The 18,281-nt window shown below is 37.4% G+C and overlaps 1 protein-coding gene across 1 annotated transcript; it reads right to left on the bottom strand.

Moving 5' to 3' along the window:
* Positions 1 to 4,037: 4,037 nt before the first annotated feature.
* LOC119789730 lies at positions 4,038 to 8,174 on the bottom strand. The gene is made up of 2 exons (XM_038294787.1): positions 7,865 to 8,174; positions 4,038 to 4,474 (listed from the first exon to the last, which is right to left on the bottom strand). The coding sequence occupies exons 1-2, from the start codon at positions 8,163 to 8,165 to the stop codon at positions 4,038 to 4,040; spliced, it is 738 nt and encodes a 245-aa protein (XP_038150715.1). The 5' UTR covers positions 8,166 to 8,174.
* Between the last annotated feature and the right edge of the window lie 10,107 nt (positions 8,175 to 18,281).

Here is an 18,281-nt window from a genome sequence, read left to right as displayed (position 1 = left end):
AGAAAAATGTCTGAGGACTTCAGTGTTGAGGAAGAGCATGAGTTCTTTGCCGAGCTGAATGCGCTGGTTTGTTCTGCCGGCTATCTATCTATCTATCTATATATATATATATATATATATATATATATATATATATATATATATGGGAGTATGGGAGTTTTTTTTTTTGTATATTACATAAATCATATAATTCATCAAGGTATTCATCAAATTACAACATTATTTATGAAAGCAGATATAGGTCCTATGGGAAAAGGGATAGGATAGTCATTTTGAAATGTTTGTGATACATAAATAATGTCATTTCATATTGTAAATATAGGGAAAGTATGATATAAAGTGCCTTGAAATGACGATGTATTTTCTATAAGGAGCTTTATAAATAAAGTCAAACAATTAGACGAGACAGGGACTAACAACAAGTGGGGGGTTGCTGTTAGGGACTTAACATACATGTTGATGCTTAAAGTAGTTATAGCCTAGATCTCATTCAGTCTGGGTCGGACAGAACACCTCTGATGTCATCATCTTAAACACAGGCTCCCCTCAGGGCTGCATCCTGAGCCCCCTGCTGTTCACCCTGATGGCACATGACTACGTCCTCAGGTTCACCACCAATCACATCGTGAAGTTTGCAGACGACACCTCGGTGGTGGGACTCATCAGGGATGAAAGCGATCAGAACTACAGAGAGGAGGTGGAGCAGCTGGTGGACTGGTGCAAAGATAACAGCATGATCCTGAACGTGGAGAAGACGAAGGAGATCATCTTGGACCTCAGGAAGAACCGGCCTAAACACGCTCCACTGGTCATCAACAGCTCAGCTGTAGAGGCGGTCTGTTGCTGATTCATCAAGGTATGGAGCGTTCTGACTTGCTGTCTCTCTGTGTGGTGAGGAGGCTGCAGCGCCTCAGAATGGAAGAAGTTGAGAATAGTGGTGAGAACAGCAGAGTAGATCATCGGGGCTCCTTGTTGTGGGAAAATTTATATCTTTCTTCTATTATATATTAATATTCATATTTACTCACTATAAAAGTTTTCACTCAGTCTGTTTCTCTCTCAAGGCCACATCATTCCCTGCAGAATGTTGTTTGTAGAGTAGACATAGCTTCTTCACATAACAATCCAGATTCTTTCTCAAGGTTTATGACTCTGACTGCTTTCCATTGTTGTAAGTAGGGGGGGACGAACCCTGCCCAGATCAGAACAGAGCAGAATGCTATGTCATGAAGGCTTCATGATGACTGTTCTCTCTTTGCAAAGATTTTTAATAAATGTGCCGATTGAGTGAAATCCATCGATCTCCCTTTATTTAACTAGGATGAATAGTTGAATACTTTTTTCCCACGACACTCCTCTTCCCTCCATTAAAGTCATTTCATCCCAGCGCTTCCTGTCCCGAGCCCGTAACATCATCAATGACCCCTCACACCCCCACCATGGTCTGCTCTGCCTGTTTCCCTCTGGAAAGAGACTTTGTAGCATCTCATGCTGGTCCAGCAGATTCCAGAACAGTTTCTTCCCCTCTGCCATTGAACTGCTGAATGTTATGTAGAATGGGTTATTAAAAAACGTAGCATTAGATGAATCCTTAAATGCTCTCTTAGACTCAAAATGTGCAGAGACCTACACATTCATCCCTTTATACTTTGAACCTTAAGTTGACATATGGCATTTAATGTGAAAAAAATAAGTGCATCTTTTCATAACCCTGGCCAGGCCGTTTTTAAACAACCTTTGAATTGAACTTAACTGGATTCTTCTTCCCCAAAAAAGGTTTAATTTTAGCTGTTCATCATAAGACGATGCTGGAACATATATAAAAATGTATGTCCCTGAATTCATTTCTTAAGTGTGGCAGAAAAACCCTGCTGACGACTACAATTTATTCATTTTCTTTTTAAATTGATGCTATTGTTGACAGTGTTACATCATCATTGTTTATTGTATCAGACTATGTAGTTCTCCTTAAAAAGAGGTATGATTATTTATAGAAAGCTGACTCCCGGATTTAAATCAGAGCCGTATACCACGCTAGCAATTTGAAGAGAAGTGGCAATCTGCACATCTAGAGAAATCCTACTTAATCGTAAAAATTGTTTATTATTTTATTATAAAGACCATTCACAAAGCTTGAGGTATTTTTTAATAATTAAAAGAGGAGCAGAGCAAAAATCCAGTTTCTTCTACTTAATTTATAAACAGTCATAGCGCTGTTTAGCCATCCATCCTCCAGCCATAGGCGGATCTATTGGGGTGGCATAGGGTGGCAAATTCCACCCTAAAAGACAGCCTTGCCACCCCTGCTGCCACCCCAGTTGGTGGTAGTGGTGGCGAGGCTTATAAATTACCGACCGCTAATTTCCAATGTCGTACTGCAGTGAATCCAGCACGAGATGACGCGAGAGCGACTGAGACTGATTAGTTTTGAAAACCGAATGGGGCAAAGTGAGGGAGCCAGGGGTCATGGGGAGAGGAGACACGGGATGAAACAGGTAAAAACTGTCCAGAAATGACCCGTATGAACCTACTCACAAAATGTTTTGTACTTTTTCAGACTGGAAGCAAAATGTATTTTTAAGTTGCTTCTTTTCAGATTTGTGGGGATTTTGATGTAACATACAGTACCTGCCTTTTTGTTGATTTGTTGATACAGCAGCTCTATCTACAGCATATTGACATGCATGAAATGTCCCTTTCATGTTGCCTTAACTGCTGTATGTCAAGTTACTGAGGAACAAATGTGGTAAATGTGTGTTGAGAGTAAACAATACATGGATGTCTGGGACCGTCCAGTTAATGGCGGTAATGCACACAGGATGCAAACTGCCAGAAAACTCAATAGAAGAAGAAGAAGAAGATGTTTTGCAGAGGAAAACAGAGACATAACGTTACCTGAACGCACGTGTAAGGTATGAATGATGCGTTTTTCCTCTGTGCTTGAGTTAGCCTCTCCTGGCGTCTCGAAGTGTTGCGGGCCTGGGCACGGGTAGATGGATAACATCAAATATATGGCGATAATGAGTCCAGTTGTTTGAAATATTTTGGTTGGTGTTCTTGATTTAGTCTTCTTGGTAAACTTCAGGGGAGGATCTAGGATTCTAGGAGATCAGGGGCTAAGCCCTGAGGGTGAAGATGAGAGTGCAGACTTTCTGGTAAATCCCGTTCTAATGTAAAATATGACAGATTACAGGATTAAAGAAATATTTTAGTATACTACATACTATCACACATATTTTTTTTACATAATTTGGAAACAGTTGCTCTTTATTTCTCAAAGATATGTGAGGAGGAGAGGAGAGAATGGATATTACAGCTGCCTGAAATAATCCATTCTCCTCCATAACATGGGATTGAATTAATTTACCTGCAAGTTTTTAGCTGTGTTTATTCCTCTCTTCATCAGCAACAAACTGTGGATTTGGTGACATTTGATCATTATTTGCCAAAGTTATCAGAGGGAAATCAAATATTTTAGCCACCTGATATAATCTATATGATATATATCCCATAACATGGGAAAAAATTAACAAATGCTGTGAATTTTTAAACTATTATATTTCATATTTTATGTTTGAAACATTTATTTTATATTTTAAAATCCAAAATAGTAAAAAAAAAATATGACTGTTGGTTTGATGATCTTTATGAAATGTATTTTAATTCTTAATTCATAATGTCTGCAGTAGCATTGCTTCAGGTTTTTTGAATGGAGAAATCTTTCTGGATGAAAAGCGAAACATCTTTAAATTTGGAAAACACAGTTCAGTGGTTTTGTTTTTAACTTTTATTTTGAATATGTGTTAATTGTTAGATTAACATTTAAACAGAAAATATATTTCATAAAGACAATAAAAGGGGGACAGATTATTTCAGTCAGCTAAAATATATTGTTCCCGTCCTTTAATTTTGGCAAATAACGATCTCATGTGATCAAATCCACAGGGTTGTTGATGAAGAGAGGAATAAACACAGTTAAAGACTTGCAGGTGAATGAATTTTCTCCCATGTTACTGTATGGAGGAGAACAGATTATTTCAGAGCTGAAATATCCATTCTCTCCTCGCCTCCTCGTGGTTCCATGGGAGTCTGAAGTCGGGGGGAATCCTCTGGGTGAACCGAAGATGTGGGGGAAGGTGGTCATCGTCTTCATCATCTTCTTCCTCAGAGCTCGTGGTATCATACCCATAGGAGTCACTAGACACCTCAAGAGACTCATCAGAAAAAGACCTGACATCATTAAAATCAACATCTTCCCCCTCAAAAGACTGCACCTCAGCCTGCTCATACTGGTCCACCACTACTCCTTCGACTTCTACCTCCTCATACTCAACCACTATTTCTTCGACTTCTATCTCATTGTGAAGGGGGTACGGTTCGGTGATGACAATATAAAAAACATTTACATTACCCGGATCCTCTATCAAGAACCAGGGCTCCGGTTCAGGATCAGCTGGAAGCACGATGTCTGGAACTGTGAGGAAAAAAAAATCATTAGACCAGGAAAATTAATTAAGGAAAATTAAATGAAAAAAGACTAAATGCTTTATTTTAGGTTTCTGGATGTGCCTGTGTGAGTTTTTCAGGTTTAAGTAGATCTAATCAATAAGACATATAAACAATGTTAACGGTTTGGTTAGTGTTAAAATAAAAAATATTAATATATATGTATATATGTGTGTATATGATTGTGTTGCCCTGTCTCGGCATCAGCCTGAGGACTGATTGTTGTAAATGGGGACATTTTGCTGGTCCTCGCCAGCTATCTTGCTTGTGGCTGAGTTTATAACAAAAAAAACTCCCATTATCCTTTAAATCACAAGACTACAATTAAATTGTACGTTTATTTTAATGTAAATGTTTATTTCATTGAATTTTACTGTCAGAAAGTTATCAAAACAAACAAGATTAGCTCTAAATGGTCCATTTATTTAGTTTATTTCTACCACGTCCCCTGCTATTAAACTGTGCTCCCACTAGGGGGCACATATCTTCCTTTGGGAGCTACAGACATTTAGATTAGTTCAGATTAAAGAACATTTGAAGCTGTCAGTAAAAAACGTTTTTCATTAAACACAGACTACCAAATTAGAAATAGTTTTGAACTATTAGATATATCTCTTTACCAGAAAAAAGTTTTATTGGCTGATTTGGTAATATAATCATACATCTTTGAAGTTCATTTACTCTAAAAAGAAAATTAACCCTGAAACTAACCCTAACCCTAATTAAGAGAAATAAAGGCTTAATAACATCAAGCTTTAAAGTTCAGATCTATAATTTCTCAGAATCAGATTCTCAGCTTATCAGACCCTTCCTCAGTGCATCCTAGAGTTGAAATAAAGACCTTAATTAACACACAAGAAAGCTCAGAGCAGAAATGGACATTAGCAAACTTAATGCCAAACTATTTAGAAGATTTCTTTTTTCTAAAAGAAAGGGGATCCTATACAGAACATTTCATGGTTCAGAAGAAACCATCCAGTGTTCAATGTTTAGAAAATGATAGAGTCCTCTACGAACAAACTATTATTACTGATGACAGATGGGATTAAATTATTTACTTTCAACTGATCCAAACAAGGGCTGCAGGAAAACATTTAAATAATATATTGTTCTAAACTCATGTTTTAATTCTACCTTCTCACTGTAAAATAAACATATCATCCTTTTTTCCTAAACTCTTAATTAAACATTTATTCTTTATTTCTTTATCCTTATTATAAACTCAGTCAATTTCTAAACATGTTACAGCCAAAAAATGTAAAGGACCTGATTTTTGTTTGATGAAAACAAAAGCTTAAAACAAATAAATGATCATGTATAGGGTTTTATTAAAATTAATAGTGTTAGTTAGTTGCTTTGTAGTTGCCTTTAAAAACATGATTTCAAAATCACCTTGTTTTTCAAGGATTGGATACGAAACTCGCCAAAAATGATCCTCTGAGACCAGAAACTTTTAAAATTTCTCAAACATTTTTTTAACACCTTTGACCTTCCATTAAAGTAAAAAATAAATGCCACCTGAAAAAGTCCTAAAGTTGCTTAATGCATTCAACTAAGGTATCCATGGAGACCAATATGTTTACTACAGCATGTTTTAAAAAATGCCTTCCTTTTCAAATTCAAATATATTCAATGAATCCATTTTATCCTAAAATAATTTATTTTCCATTTGTTTCAACCATTTCCACATTAAATTCATCATAGATTATTCTCTCAAACCAAACTTTGTTTCTGTTTTACATCGTTGCATCTCTGTTATCATTCCTCCCATTTCCGATCAATAAAAATCAACTTAATACATAATACCCCTTAAAAACTTTTTTGTATAAAAAACACTGGTTAAAAACGCACCATTTCCTAAACACATTTACTAAACTAAATAACTTTAAAATCTTCATCTTTTCTCTTTTTTCAGCTAATATTCAGTCAACTTCCAAAATACTACTTTTATTAAATAGGAGCAGTTTGGCTTTATAATATATTATGTTAAATGTCCTTCAAATTTCTCTTTCTATTTATTTAATGTATTTTTACCAACATTTCCATATAGAGCTAACATATTTTCAGGGCATTTTTTTTTAAAATAACAGACCTAGCTTAATCTAGTTTTCAAACATTTCACATACAATTCAACAAAGGTGTTTCTCTGAAACAAAAATAGTTTTTTTCAAATAATTAAATGGCTGTTAACATTCCTGACAAATTCAGTCGACTAAAAACACATTTAATCTCTGAGATTTCAAAGATGCTAGATGCTAAGCTAGCCATCACAACTTCATGGAAAAACTTCAAAATAATCATTTTTCAAGTAACATTTTTTGAATTAACATAGTAAAATAGTGACATTCACCTTCCAGCCGATCCAGCAACCTGTTGTTACTCGGTATGAAGCACATCTTTGGCAGGTTAGTAAAATCCACAAAAACATTCTAAATGACTTCGTTTCGAGTAAATTCTGGATGCTACCCACTCAGGACACTTGGAATACATTGGACGAGCAGTATGGAGGAATATTGACACGTTTTTTGTGGACTTTTATGGACCTTTCTGTCTCGGGCACCATAGACCTCCATTATTTGAATGTCAGCAGACAGCAAGAAGCCTCCCAGATCTCCAGATGCATTTGAGATATCAAAAAAGTACTCCAGAGTGTTGTTCAGCATGGGGGTGAGTAGAAAATGAAGGCTAATCATGTTTTGGGTGTACTATTCCTTTAAGCCAATTTTTTAATTTATTTATTTTTCAGATTATCTATTTCTCAATTTCTGTTTTATCTATTTTTCATTTGTCCATTTTTCATTTATCCCTTTATTTATTTACCCATTTTTCATTAATCTATCTTTTAATTTAACCATTTTTCAATTTCCTTTTTCCATTAACCCGATTTCCTATTTCCCGGTTTCATTAATCAATTTCTCATATATCCCTTTTTTATTTACCAATTTTTCTTTTATCTATTTTTCATTTACCATTTGTTTGAAAAAAAAAAAATAATTTTCCCATTTTCCAATTTCCCTTATTCATTAAGTATTTCCTTATTTTTTAATTTATCACATTCTATTTTCCCCTCTTTGCTTCTGCTTTAATATGATAATGAGGGGCGGTGTCTTCAGACTACAATGGCAGCCTATTGGTTGGTTAGATGCAACTGCAGCGCTCAGTTCCTGTGGACTTTCCCTCCAAAAAGCAGTCTAGAAATGGCGAACACAGAGGGTGCAGCACGTTCTGTATCGGTTCTTCTTAGGGAAGCTGCCGATCGAATAGATCGTGCTGCAGGCTCAAAAACCTGAGGACAATGTTCTGTTGGCTCATGTTCAGATTTCATACTGCTGGTGATTTAGTGCAACTTACCGCTCACCTTTGTCTGAGGATCCAACGCTGCCGTCTGCTTTGGCCTCATTATCCTCATCGTCATTATCGTCATCCTCGTCGCCTTCCTCTTTAAAATGCCCGTTGTGGACGCCGTGGCCCATGGGTTGCTCCTGTCTGTGCCGCAGCTGGTTGATCTCGCGCCGCAGCGGGTGGATGCGTTTAGCCTGGGCGCCGCTGGAGCGCATGGAAGCCACAAAGTCTAGTTTCTCCAGAAGCTCCTTCAGCTGCTCCTCCACCGTCATGTGGAGTCGGTTATCTGGATCCAGGACACTGTCAACTGGGAACATCAACAAGATTTATTGGACTCGGATGAATTATGTGTGTGCCCTCCATTCGTACAGTGTTCTGTTGGACACAATGGTTCTGCAGAATCATAACAGGACAGGAACCTTTCGTCCTCCCAGGTGCAGCTATAAAAGTCTTTTTTCTGGTGGGACTCAGGGAGGTGCATTCCAGTGTCCAGATCCAGGCCGGTGTTTGTGGCCTGTCTCTGGGCGTGCCACAGTACGGCGCCCCCTAAGTCGCGAAGACAAGGCGCTGCTTTGTAGAAGACTGTGTCTATGGCGTTGTAGAGGAGGCAGTTTGACACCATCAGATTGAAGTCTGCCTCCAGGTCGGCCACTTGGCGCTAAGAATGACTTTCAAGCTTGGAGCGCATAGTGGAGAAGTCCATTGGATGGCTGATAAACTCCAGCTAGTCTGGGACCTGAAAGCACAGCAAAGTGTTTTGGTTTATTTAAACTGTCCTTCTAAATAAGAGTCACATTTTGTACTTCACTTAAAAGTGGACCCTAAACTTTCCTAAAAACATCCATGAAAAACTCTCAGTTCAATCTTTTAAAAATAATAAGAATAGATGCTATCAGCGAATGCTGTAGCGAGCCATTCATGGTTTCTCCTACATGTCATTGATTGAGGCCAGTGTTGGGAGCAGTTTGGTGACCTAGGCAAGATTTTAGGTGGCGCCCCCTTGCATCACTGTGCAGTACTTGCATGTCTGCTAGTGTAAATATACTCACAAGAAACTAAAAAGCTTTGTCTTGGACATTTTTTTATTTACATAAAACAATATTCACATTCAAAAAACGTAAATATAATTAAAGAAACAAAAAAAATAACATATGAAATACCGTATAAATAATTTATATAAAGTATTAAATTTAAATACTCCCCAAAAAAGTGTAAACAAGTGACATTAACTTAAATACAATATAAATATAGCACTTTGCAAAGTAAGAAATCAAAGAAATTAGTAGGCACAAATAATACAATACAATTAAATAAAAGAAAAAAAATTACATGATAGTTCTAGTGGTGTTTTTAGTCTCCCTTAACTTGAATTACTTCAAAAACGATATACTCTCACATGACTACATCTTTACTCTCCTGGATTTTCTTGAAGCAAAGTCATCTACAACATCATCATTTGACAGCTGATTTGAGACCACATGATTAATGCTTATGATGGAAAGTCCACTGAGACGTTCTTGCATCATAGTAGATCTCAGGTCAGTTTTAATCAGTTTAAGCTTGGAGAAGCTTCTTTCAGCTGCAGCCACCGTAACAGGAAGAGTGGCAGAGATTCTTAGAGCAACCCACATGTTGGGGTACATTTCTGCTAGTTTCTTCTCATGCAGGAAGGCTAAAAGTTCCAAGTTTGTCATGTTCGTTGATGTCAATGGTGGGAAATTTTGCATTTCCCTTGTGAGTTCTGCTCCATCAATGTCCTGCTGGCTGTCCTGGGTCAGAGCAGCACTTAGAGTTTAACACTTCTGTAGCAGATCTTTTTGTTCTAAGTTAGGGAAATGGAGGAGCACACCAAACATGTTATTCACTTCTCCAAGATTCTGAAATCTCTCATCAAGCGAAGAAATGGCAGTATCCATGACTACATTAAAAAATGTGGCTTCCATTTTTTGTAGTGCATCTTGAATGGGCTCATCTGGACACTCATAGCCAAAGTGAGTTTTTGTGGTTCTCAATCGCTTTTTTTTTTAGTTCAGCCTCCACATTCACGTCTTCACACATCTCCTTTATTGTCTGTGCATCAGAAAATCCAGTGTTTTTGTAACTGGTGAGGGAATCTCTGGTTTTCCTCAGCAAGTCTACAGCTACGTCGAGCTGCATGGAGGGTGACTGCATCAGTTTACTAACATGCTGGATTTTGCAGAGAACGTCATACCATATGGCTGCAAAATGCAAATGCAAAATGATAATAATGTCTAATGTCTAATAATAAACAGATGATTTAAAGAAAAAAGTCAAATTAAATTAAATAATATAAACAAAAAACAGATGCATTCATGATGTACACTATCGTTTATATTATACAATATAATCTGGATTAGTAATAATTCTTATTACTGTAATTTATTGTTAATACAGTGAACATTACCTCTGTCTTTGTCACGTTTTTTGTCCTCTTCTTTTCTTTTTTTCCTCCCTTGGGCACCAGACAGTTTAGGACGCTTTGACATGGTGAGATTTTAGGTGCAACATAGACCGAAAATTGGGTTGCAGGTAAACGTTGGGCTTGTTTTTTTTATTATTATTATTATTAAGGTATAGGTACTGGCAGGGCGCCCCCTGGTGGTTTGCGCCCTTAGCGTTTGCCTATACTGCCTAAGCCACAGGCCGGCCCTGGCTCCAGCAGAAAGGTGACCATAATTACCCTAAATATTCTGCCAGAACGACACTGCAATGTTTTCAAAGCTCAAGTGTTGGAAGGCCCATTCAAATCCCAGTACATCCAACAGAATATCTATTTCAAGACTGACCATTTCCACAGATGCTTTTTATTCAATCTGACCAAGCATACGTTATTTGGAATGGCTGCAGAGAATGTATCCATATATTTAAGCCATATTTCTCCTTCCACTTCAGTGTTATAGAATACTATGTGCTGGTCTTAAACAAACAATCCAACAAAACACTGAGGTTTGTGGTTAACATACTGTAGTTCAGGTCTATGATGAATCTTTAGGTAAATCAATATAGCTAAATAAAAGTTAAACAAAGGGAGCATTTTGCGTTTTTAATGGGTGAGCAAGAATTTCTGTGTGGACCGTAAAGTTACAGGATCATGAGAAAGAGCTGTACCTAATGTACTGTACCTAATTTGAACACACAGAGAACCTTGATTTAAAAAAAATCTTAGCTTTTAAAAAGAAATGTTTTTCTTTTTAGGGGAAACAGGATTTTTACAGTTTTTTTTATTTATTTTGTTTTCTCTTTTTCAAATCTAAAAAGCAACAAATCCCAACCCCAAAGCATTAGTTATGGTAAATATGGTGAATATGGATGAATTATATATAATCAGCAACAGAAATGTTGCTTATTGTTTGTTTCTTTTAGTCAGACATTGCTTTTCTGTACTCTTTGAACATTATCATGTAATTGATGGAATGAAATTGATTAATATATCAATTTAACAGCACCTTCTGCAGGGATGTTTGCCAGTAAGGGATCCTGTATATCTCAATCAGATGTGCTCATCAGTCCACAGGTGGTTTGGTGCATTTTTCTAGCAACATAAACTGTCTTAGCTTTGCAGAGTAGTATTCCCTCATGCTGCACTTTTGTTCATATTCTTCCATTGATGTTTGCCTGTATTGAGATCCAGGTTAATGGAAGGCCTTTTAACAACATTCTAATGTTTTTTTATTTTCTTAGGATATTTTTGAGAGTGTTTAGCTTTATGGGTTTTGGGTCACTATTCTATCAGGGAAATCATTGATCGACTGAGGCTTCAGGTACTGGCAGGCAAGGGTGCCACCAGGGGGTGGCTGAGGGTCACCTTATGATAGTTTTCCACTGGCAGTTTTACCACAGCAGTAGAATAAAACCAGGGGGCGCCCTGCCACCCCAAGAATTTAAGAGGCCCCATCTGGCCACCCCTATGAAACATTTCTAGAGGCCCCCCTGTGGACAGCGGAAACATGCAAGAGGAGGAGAGTTTTGTATAAGAGGTCATAAATGAAAAGAAAAAATTAGATTGAATGATGACCGTTCATATATGATTGGCCGAATTTAGGTGCACAAGCTGAAGTATAACTAACTGGCCTGCATAAGATAACAAAAAAACCCACAGATTGTAAGACAGGATCTCTTTTTTAATAAAATTTTCTACATTTTGGGACAATATAGTCTAATAAAGACTACATTTACATACATGTTTAAGCCAGAATGATTTGACATTTAAATATGACTTCCCTAAGAATTCAAAGGACAAATTTTGACCACTTGATGGTTAAACCTGAACTAGATCAATCATCACTATGCAGAGATTCAGAAAAAAAACATAATTTGAATTTAATTAAATCTTTATTATTTTTCTTTTTAGAAAAAAATCTGAAAACTTTCCTCGAATTATAAATACATCTGAGTTTGAATACCAGAAAAAGGGCAACTTCATAAGACACAACTTATGATCACACAACTAGTATTGATTTTAACCCCCTTTTGTCTTTAAGGTGTCAAAAACATTCAACAGGGATTTGCACCATACTAACATGTTAATGTCATATGGATGTTGTTGAAATATGAAGGAGTTTTTTGTTCAATGGTTATTAATGGAGAAGCTGTTATGCTGCCATCTGCTGTGTCTTCTAAGTACTGCAGCTGTATTGTACCATTCTGAAAAACTAAATATAGCACACGCATGTTAAAACGCCTGTTCTCTTCAGATGTCGTTACAGATTTTTCAGCAATTGTACATTTTCAGTTCACTAAAAATGAGCCACTGGTGCCGTTAAAAAAAAACATGAACAAATAAAAATCAGTCTAGGAGAGGATTTTTTAGACAGCTGGAGATAGGCACCAGGACCCAGCTTGGGATAAGAGTGACAGAAAATGAGTGACAGAAAAGTGCATTGATGACTGAAAGACATCTTCTGCCTCCATTTATCTGTTTACTACAGTCCGTTGAATTCATGTTAATGTGTAAAGTAATCAACCAAAACTTTTGCTACCCCCATGCAGTACCTCTGTGGACCCCCTGTTAAAGACCTCCACTCTAGGCCAATTCCTCCCCAATGAGGTTACAAATAAATAAACAGCTGATACTGCAACAGTAAACTACAAATTCTGAAAAAAGTCAAATATATAAAAAGTTACTAAAGGTGACAAGAACAATTTTTCTATTAACATCTTGTGAGGTCAGCCCCCCCAACAGAGAAACAATATTAACCAACTATCTGCCAAAGCGCTGTACTATAGTAATATTAAACTCTTGCTCCAGTTGACTTCACTTTTGTTTAATTATAAAGAACCAATTTACAACAACTTATTTCAAGATACTTTACAAATAAAGACAAAAAGATCCTGTTCACATGACTTCAATCAAACCTTTATTATAGTGAGAAATAACATGTGAAGATAGAACGACAGGAAGCATCCTTCAACAGAAACAGACCCAGTAGGGGAATTTATTATAATTCAGTCTTGTAAAATAGAAACAAGTCCCAGCAAATGTCATCTGAAGGCAATTAACATGACAACTTTAATACAAAAACATGTAACAGAAAACAACAGAAACACAGAATCAATTTGAAACACAAACATGCAGTCCAGCCTAATCCTATTTACAACATGGTAAAAATAAATTCAGCTTATTATGGCGTTTAGAAAAATGTCTTCAATCCGAGGAAGCTCAGCCAATCACATCTAGTCGTTAATTTTACAGCAGTCCTTCCTCCTGAGCAGTGAAGTGGTGACAGTAGAGAGGAAATCCAGGTTTAAGCAGGAAGGAACCTCCAGCAGCTCCATGTTAGCCCCCATCTACTGCAGTTGAGCGGGTCTTTATCAGGACAGCAGACGTCCAACAGACACCGAGGCGCCGGTCCAAGGAGCAGATGACCTCATCTGGAAAAGAAGAACAGGAATTAGTGAACAACACGCTAGTCTGTGACATTTAAATACATAAACACTGGGAGAGGTACAACTTTAACCAATAGAAAAGGGAAACACACAGGGAGAACCTAAAGTTAACAGAAGGGATAACTGTAAACAATGGATGCTTGGAGAAAATGCCTGAAAATGCTGCATTTGTTGGAGTCTTCAGTCGGTCGTTTCTCTGCTTTAATAAGTTCTAAAAAAAACCTTCAGAGATCAACCAGGGGGAAATTCTCCCATATTGGATCAAAAGCTGCTTCCTAACTCTTTATCTGTGGTCTAATGGAAAAGTCAGAACTTCTGGTTCTGGTCAATTTTGGTTACAGAGATTCAAGCGAAGGTGAACAATTAATGATGGAAAGGTAAAGATTAAAGGTCAGACCACCTTGATGGGATGGTTGTATCTTTTTAATCTGTTTGTTCTGGGCCTGTTTCTAGTATCTTCACCAATACTGATGAACATCTGGAAGCAATAAAGGTTTGTTATCTTCTCTTACTGGGTGTAGCAGACTGATGGTTTAGCTGCGGGGTCGTCAACGTTTTTCAGTCCAGGAATCCAGCATGTTGGAGAGAAATAGAGGAGCCATGTTTCTCCTTCTTAGCGGTCTCTGTGCTCCGTCCTCTTCTTCAGCTCCTTCATCAATGAAAGCAAAGTGTCCTCAGAGTCTGTCTGCATGTGATGCTTCTCTAGTCAAATAACAACCAACATACCTCCAAACACGTGTGGATGAACTCTATTCCAATGTGATCCGGCTGCTAGAACATTGCTTCCATGTTCAACCTGCTTTCCTTGCAAAAAAGAAGACAAATTAATTTCCTCGACACCAAGTTTAAATCTGGGCAGGATGTTGTTTTCATCATAATCTTGGTCTTTCTGTGTTTCAGTGATTGTTAGCTTTTAATCAGGCCTGGGAAGCTTGAGTTGTCGGTTTGTCGTGTTAATAAAGTCTTACTCCGTGTGTTTTCTGTTCCAGTCTTTCTCTGTGCCGTCCTCAGGTGGGGACTGGGAAGCTCCTCGCCATCCTGGATGTCCCGGTTCCTCACAGAAGTTCTGCTTTAGGACGACCACAGAGTCTGAAATTAACATGAAAAACTAAGTGAGGCCATCTGAAATGTTAACTTTCTATTTAAATGATGGATTATTGTTGCTCCTTAGTGAACATGCTCTCACTCTTTGTGAAGGTCAGCAGCTCAGATGATCCTCCTCTGGTTTGGTCGCTGCAGATCTCATCAGCATCTTCTGAAGGCCCAAAGCTTGGAGAGGCTCGGTCCAACATGGGATTCAAAAAACACAGAAGAGATCCACTGCGGTCAGAACAGGCCTAGATCATATGGAGAATATTTCTGCAGAGGGTTCTTTTCCCTCAAACTAGGCCTGAAAACTAACTGACCAGAGGAACATCTAGAACTAGACCAATTCACATCTGAAAGCTGTTTCTAACAGTCGGCTCCTCTCACAACCCAAATCCCTACATCAGTCCTGTCCTCTGCCTCAAACTGGTCTGAAATCAGTTTGTCCCTCCAAGCATCGTCTCTTTACCTTCTCACCAACATCCCAGAGACCAGTTCCACTGATGACCACCACAAACTGTGCCTCTGTTCCATTCTAGATCCAGTTTGTCCCCAGCAGCATCGTCCTACTCTAGACAATCTGTCTCCACTACAGCCTTCGCCCTCTGCCTATAGACTTTAGGTAACCTCAACTCCATTTTTAGACCTTTAATTTTTCTTTCTTTTCTTTAAATGTTTCTTAGACCTCCTGCGTTGTCCTCAGCAGTGATGTCCAGCTGCTCGTTGGATTGGTTTGCCTCCTTGTGGTTCATCTGTTTTCAACCGGGATTTATTTTTTGTCTTTTGGTGTTTTTATTTTTTGTTCATTTGCCTCCATGCTGTGTTTCTTCTTTTCAAACGATGTTCTTTTATCAATCCTTTAATTGTTTGTGTTGCCTTCTATTAGCTGGCAGACTGTCCAGCTCTGACATTAGATGTAGAGCATGTTAGATTATGTCTGCCTCAACCAGCTCTCATGTTCCACACCTTTTTTAAATGGTTGTCATGTCCTCAGTTCCTGCTCAGATGTCAGTGCTAAACGAAATTTCTAACATCTAAAACTTAAATAAAAATCTAGCAGCGGGGTAAATAAAAGCCACGGTGCAAGACGCTACCTATGGCATCCCTAGACCTGCCAGAATTCCTCTTAAATATCCCTCTCACGACAGGGCCTCTTCCAGGGAAGCTCCTCTTCCTCATCTTCCTCTCTTCTTCTCCTCCTGGAGACACGGTCTTCTTGCCACTCCAGGGACTCTTCTGGCTCTTCGTGGTTCCATGGGAGTCTGAAGTCGGGGGGAATCCTCTGGGTGAACCGAAGATGTGGGGGAAGGTGGTCATCGTCTTCATCATCTTCTTCCTCAGAGCTCGTGGTATCATACCCGTAGGAGTCACTAGACACCTCAAGAGACTCATCAGAAAAAGACCTGACATCATTAAAATCAACATCTTCCCCCTCAAAAGACTGCACCTCAGCCTGCTCATACTGGTCCACCACTACTCCTTCTACTTCTACCTCCTCATACTCAACCACTATTTCTTCGACTTCTATCTCATTGTGAAGGGGGTACGGTTCGGTGATGACAATATAAAAAACATTTACATTACCCGGATCCTCTATCAAGAACCAGGGCTCCGGTTCAGGATCAGCTGGAAGCACGATGTCTGGAACTGTGAGGAAAAAAAATCATTAGACCAGGAAAATTAATTAAGGAAAATTAAATGAAAAAGACTAAATGCTTTATTTTAGGTTTCTGGATGTGCCTGTGTGAGTTTTTCAGGTTTAAGTAGATCTAATCAATAAGACATATAAACAATGTTAACGGTTTGGTTAGTGTTAAAATAAAAAATATTAATATATATGTATATATGTGTGTATATGATTGTGTTGCCCTGTCTCGGCATCAGCCTGAGGACTGATTGTTGTAAATGGGGACATTTTGCTGGTCCTCGCCAGCTATCTTGCTTGTGGCTAAGTTTATAACAAAAAAAACTCCCATTATCCTTTAAATCACAAGACTACAATTAAATTGTACGTTTATTTTAATGTAAATGTTTATTTCATTGAATTTTACTGTCAGAAAGTTATCAAAACAAACAAGATTAGCTCTAAATGGTCCATTTATTTAGTTTATTTCTACCACGTCCCCTGCTATTAAACTGTGCTCCCACTAGGGGGCACATATCTTCCTTTGGGAGCTACAGACATTTAGATTAGTTCAGATTAAAGAACATTTGAAGCTGTCAGTAAAAAACGTTTTTCATTAAACACAGACTACCAAATTAGAAATAGTTTTGAACTATTAGATATATCTCTTTGCCAGAAAAAAGTTTTATTGGCTGATTTGGTAATATAATCATACATCTTTGAAGTTCATTTACTCTAAAAAGAAAATTAACCCTAAAACTAACCCTAATTAAGAGAAATAAAGGCTTAATAACATCAAGCTTTAAAGTTCAGATCTATAATTTCTCAGAATCAGATTCTCAGCTTATCAGACCCTTCCTCTGTGCATCCTAGAGTAGAAATAAAGACCTTAATTAACACACAAGAAAGCTCAGAGCAGAAATGGACATTAGCAAACTTAATGCCAAACTATTTAGAAGATTTTTTTTTCTAAAAGAAAGGGGATCCTATACAGAACATTTCATGGTTCAGAAGAAACCATCCAGTGTTCAATGTTTAGAAAATGATAGAGTCCTCTACGAACAAACTATTATTACTGATGATAGATGGGATTAAATGATTTACTTTCAACTGATCCAAACAAGAGCTGCAGGAAAACATTTAAATAATATATTGTTCTAAACTCATGTTTTAATTCTACCTTCTCACTGTAAAATAAACATATCATCCTTCCTTCTCAACTCTTAATTAAACATTTATTCTTCATTTCTTTATCCTTATTATAAACTCAGTCAATTTCTAAACATGTTACAGCCAAAAAATGTAAAGGACCTGATTTTTGTTTGATGAAAACAAAAGCTTAAAACAAATAAATGATCGTGTATAGGGTTTTATTAAAATTAATAGTGTTAGTTAGTTGCTTAGTAGTTGCCTTTAAAAACATGATTTCAAAATCACCTTGTTTTTCAAGGATTGGATACCAAACTCGCCAAAAATGATCCTCTGAGACCAGAAACTTTTAAAATTTCTCAAACATTTTTTAACACCTTTGACCTTCCATTAAAGTAAAAAATAAATGCCACCTGAAAAAGTCCTAAAGTTGCTTAATGCATTCAACTAAGGTATCCATGGAGACCAATATGTTTACTACAGCATGTTTTAAAAAAGGCCCTCCTTTTCAAATTCAATTATATTCAATGAATCCATTTTATCCTAAAATAATTTATTTTCCATTTGTTTCAACCATTTCCACATTAAATTCATCATAGATTATTCTCTCAAACCAAACTTTGTTTCTGTTTTACATCGTTGCATCTCTGTTATCATTCCTCCCATT

Source organism: Cyprinodon tularosa, unplaced genomic scaffold (assembly GCF_016077235.1).
Source record: "Cyprinodon tularosa strain WSP-4 unplaced genomic scaffold, ASM1607723v1 ctg346, whole genome shotgun sequence".
NCBI classification, from domain to species: domain Eukaryota; kingdom Metazoa; phylum Chordata; class Actinopteri; order Cyprinodontiformes; family Cyprinodontidae; genus Cyprinodon; species Cyprinodon tularosa.
The sequence above is the reverse complement of the archived record's forward strand: the minus strand, read 5'-3'. Positions and strand labels throughout refer to the sequence as shown.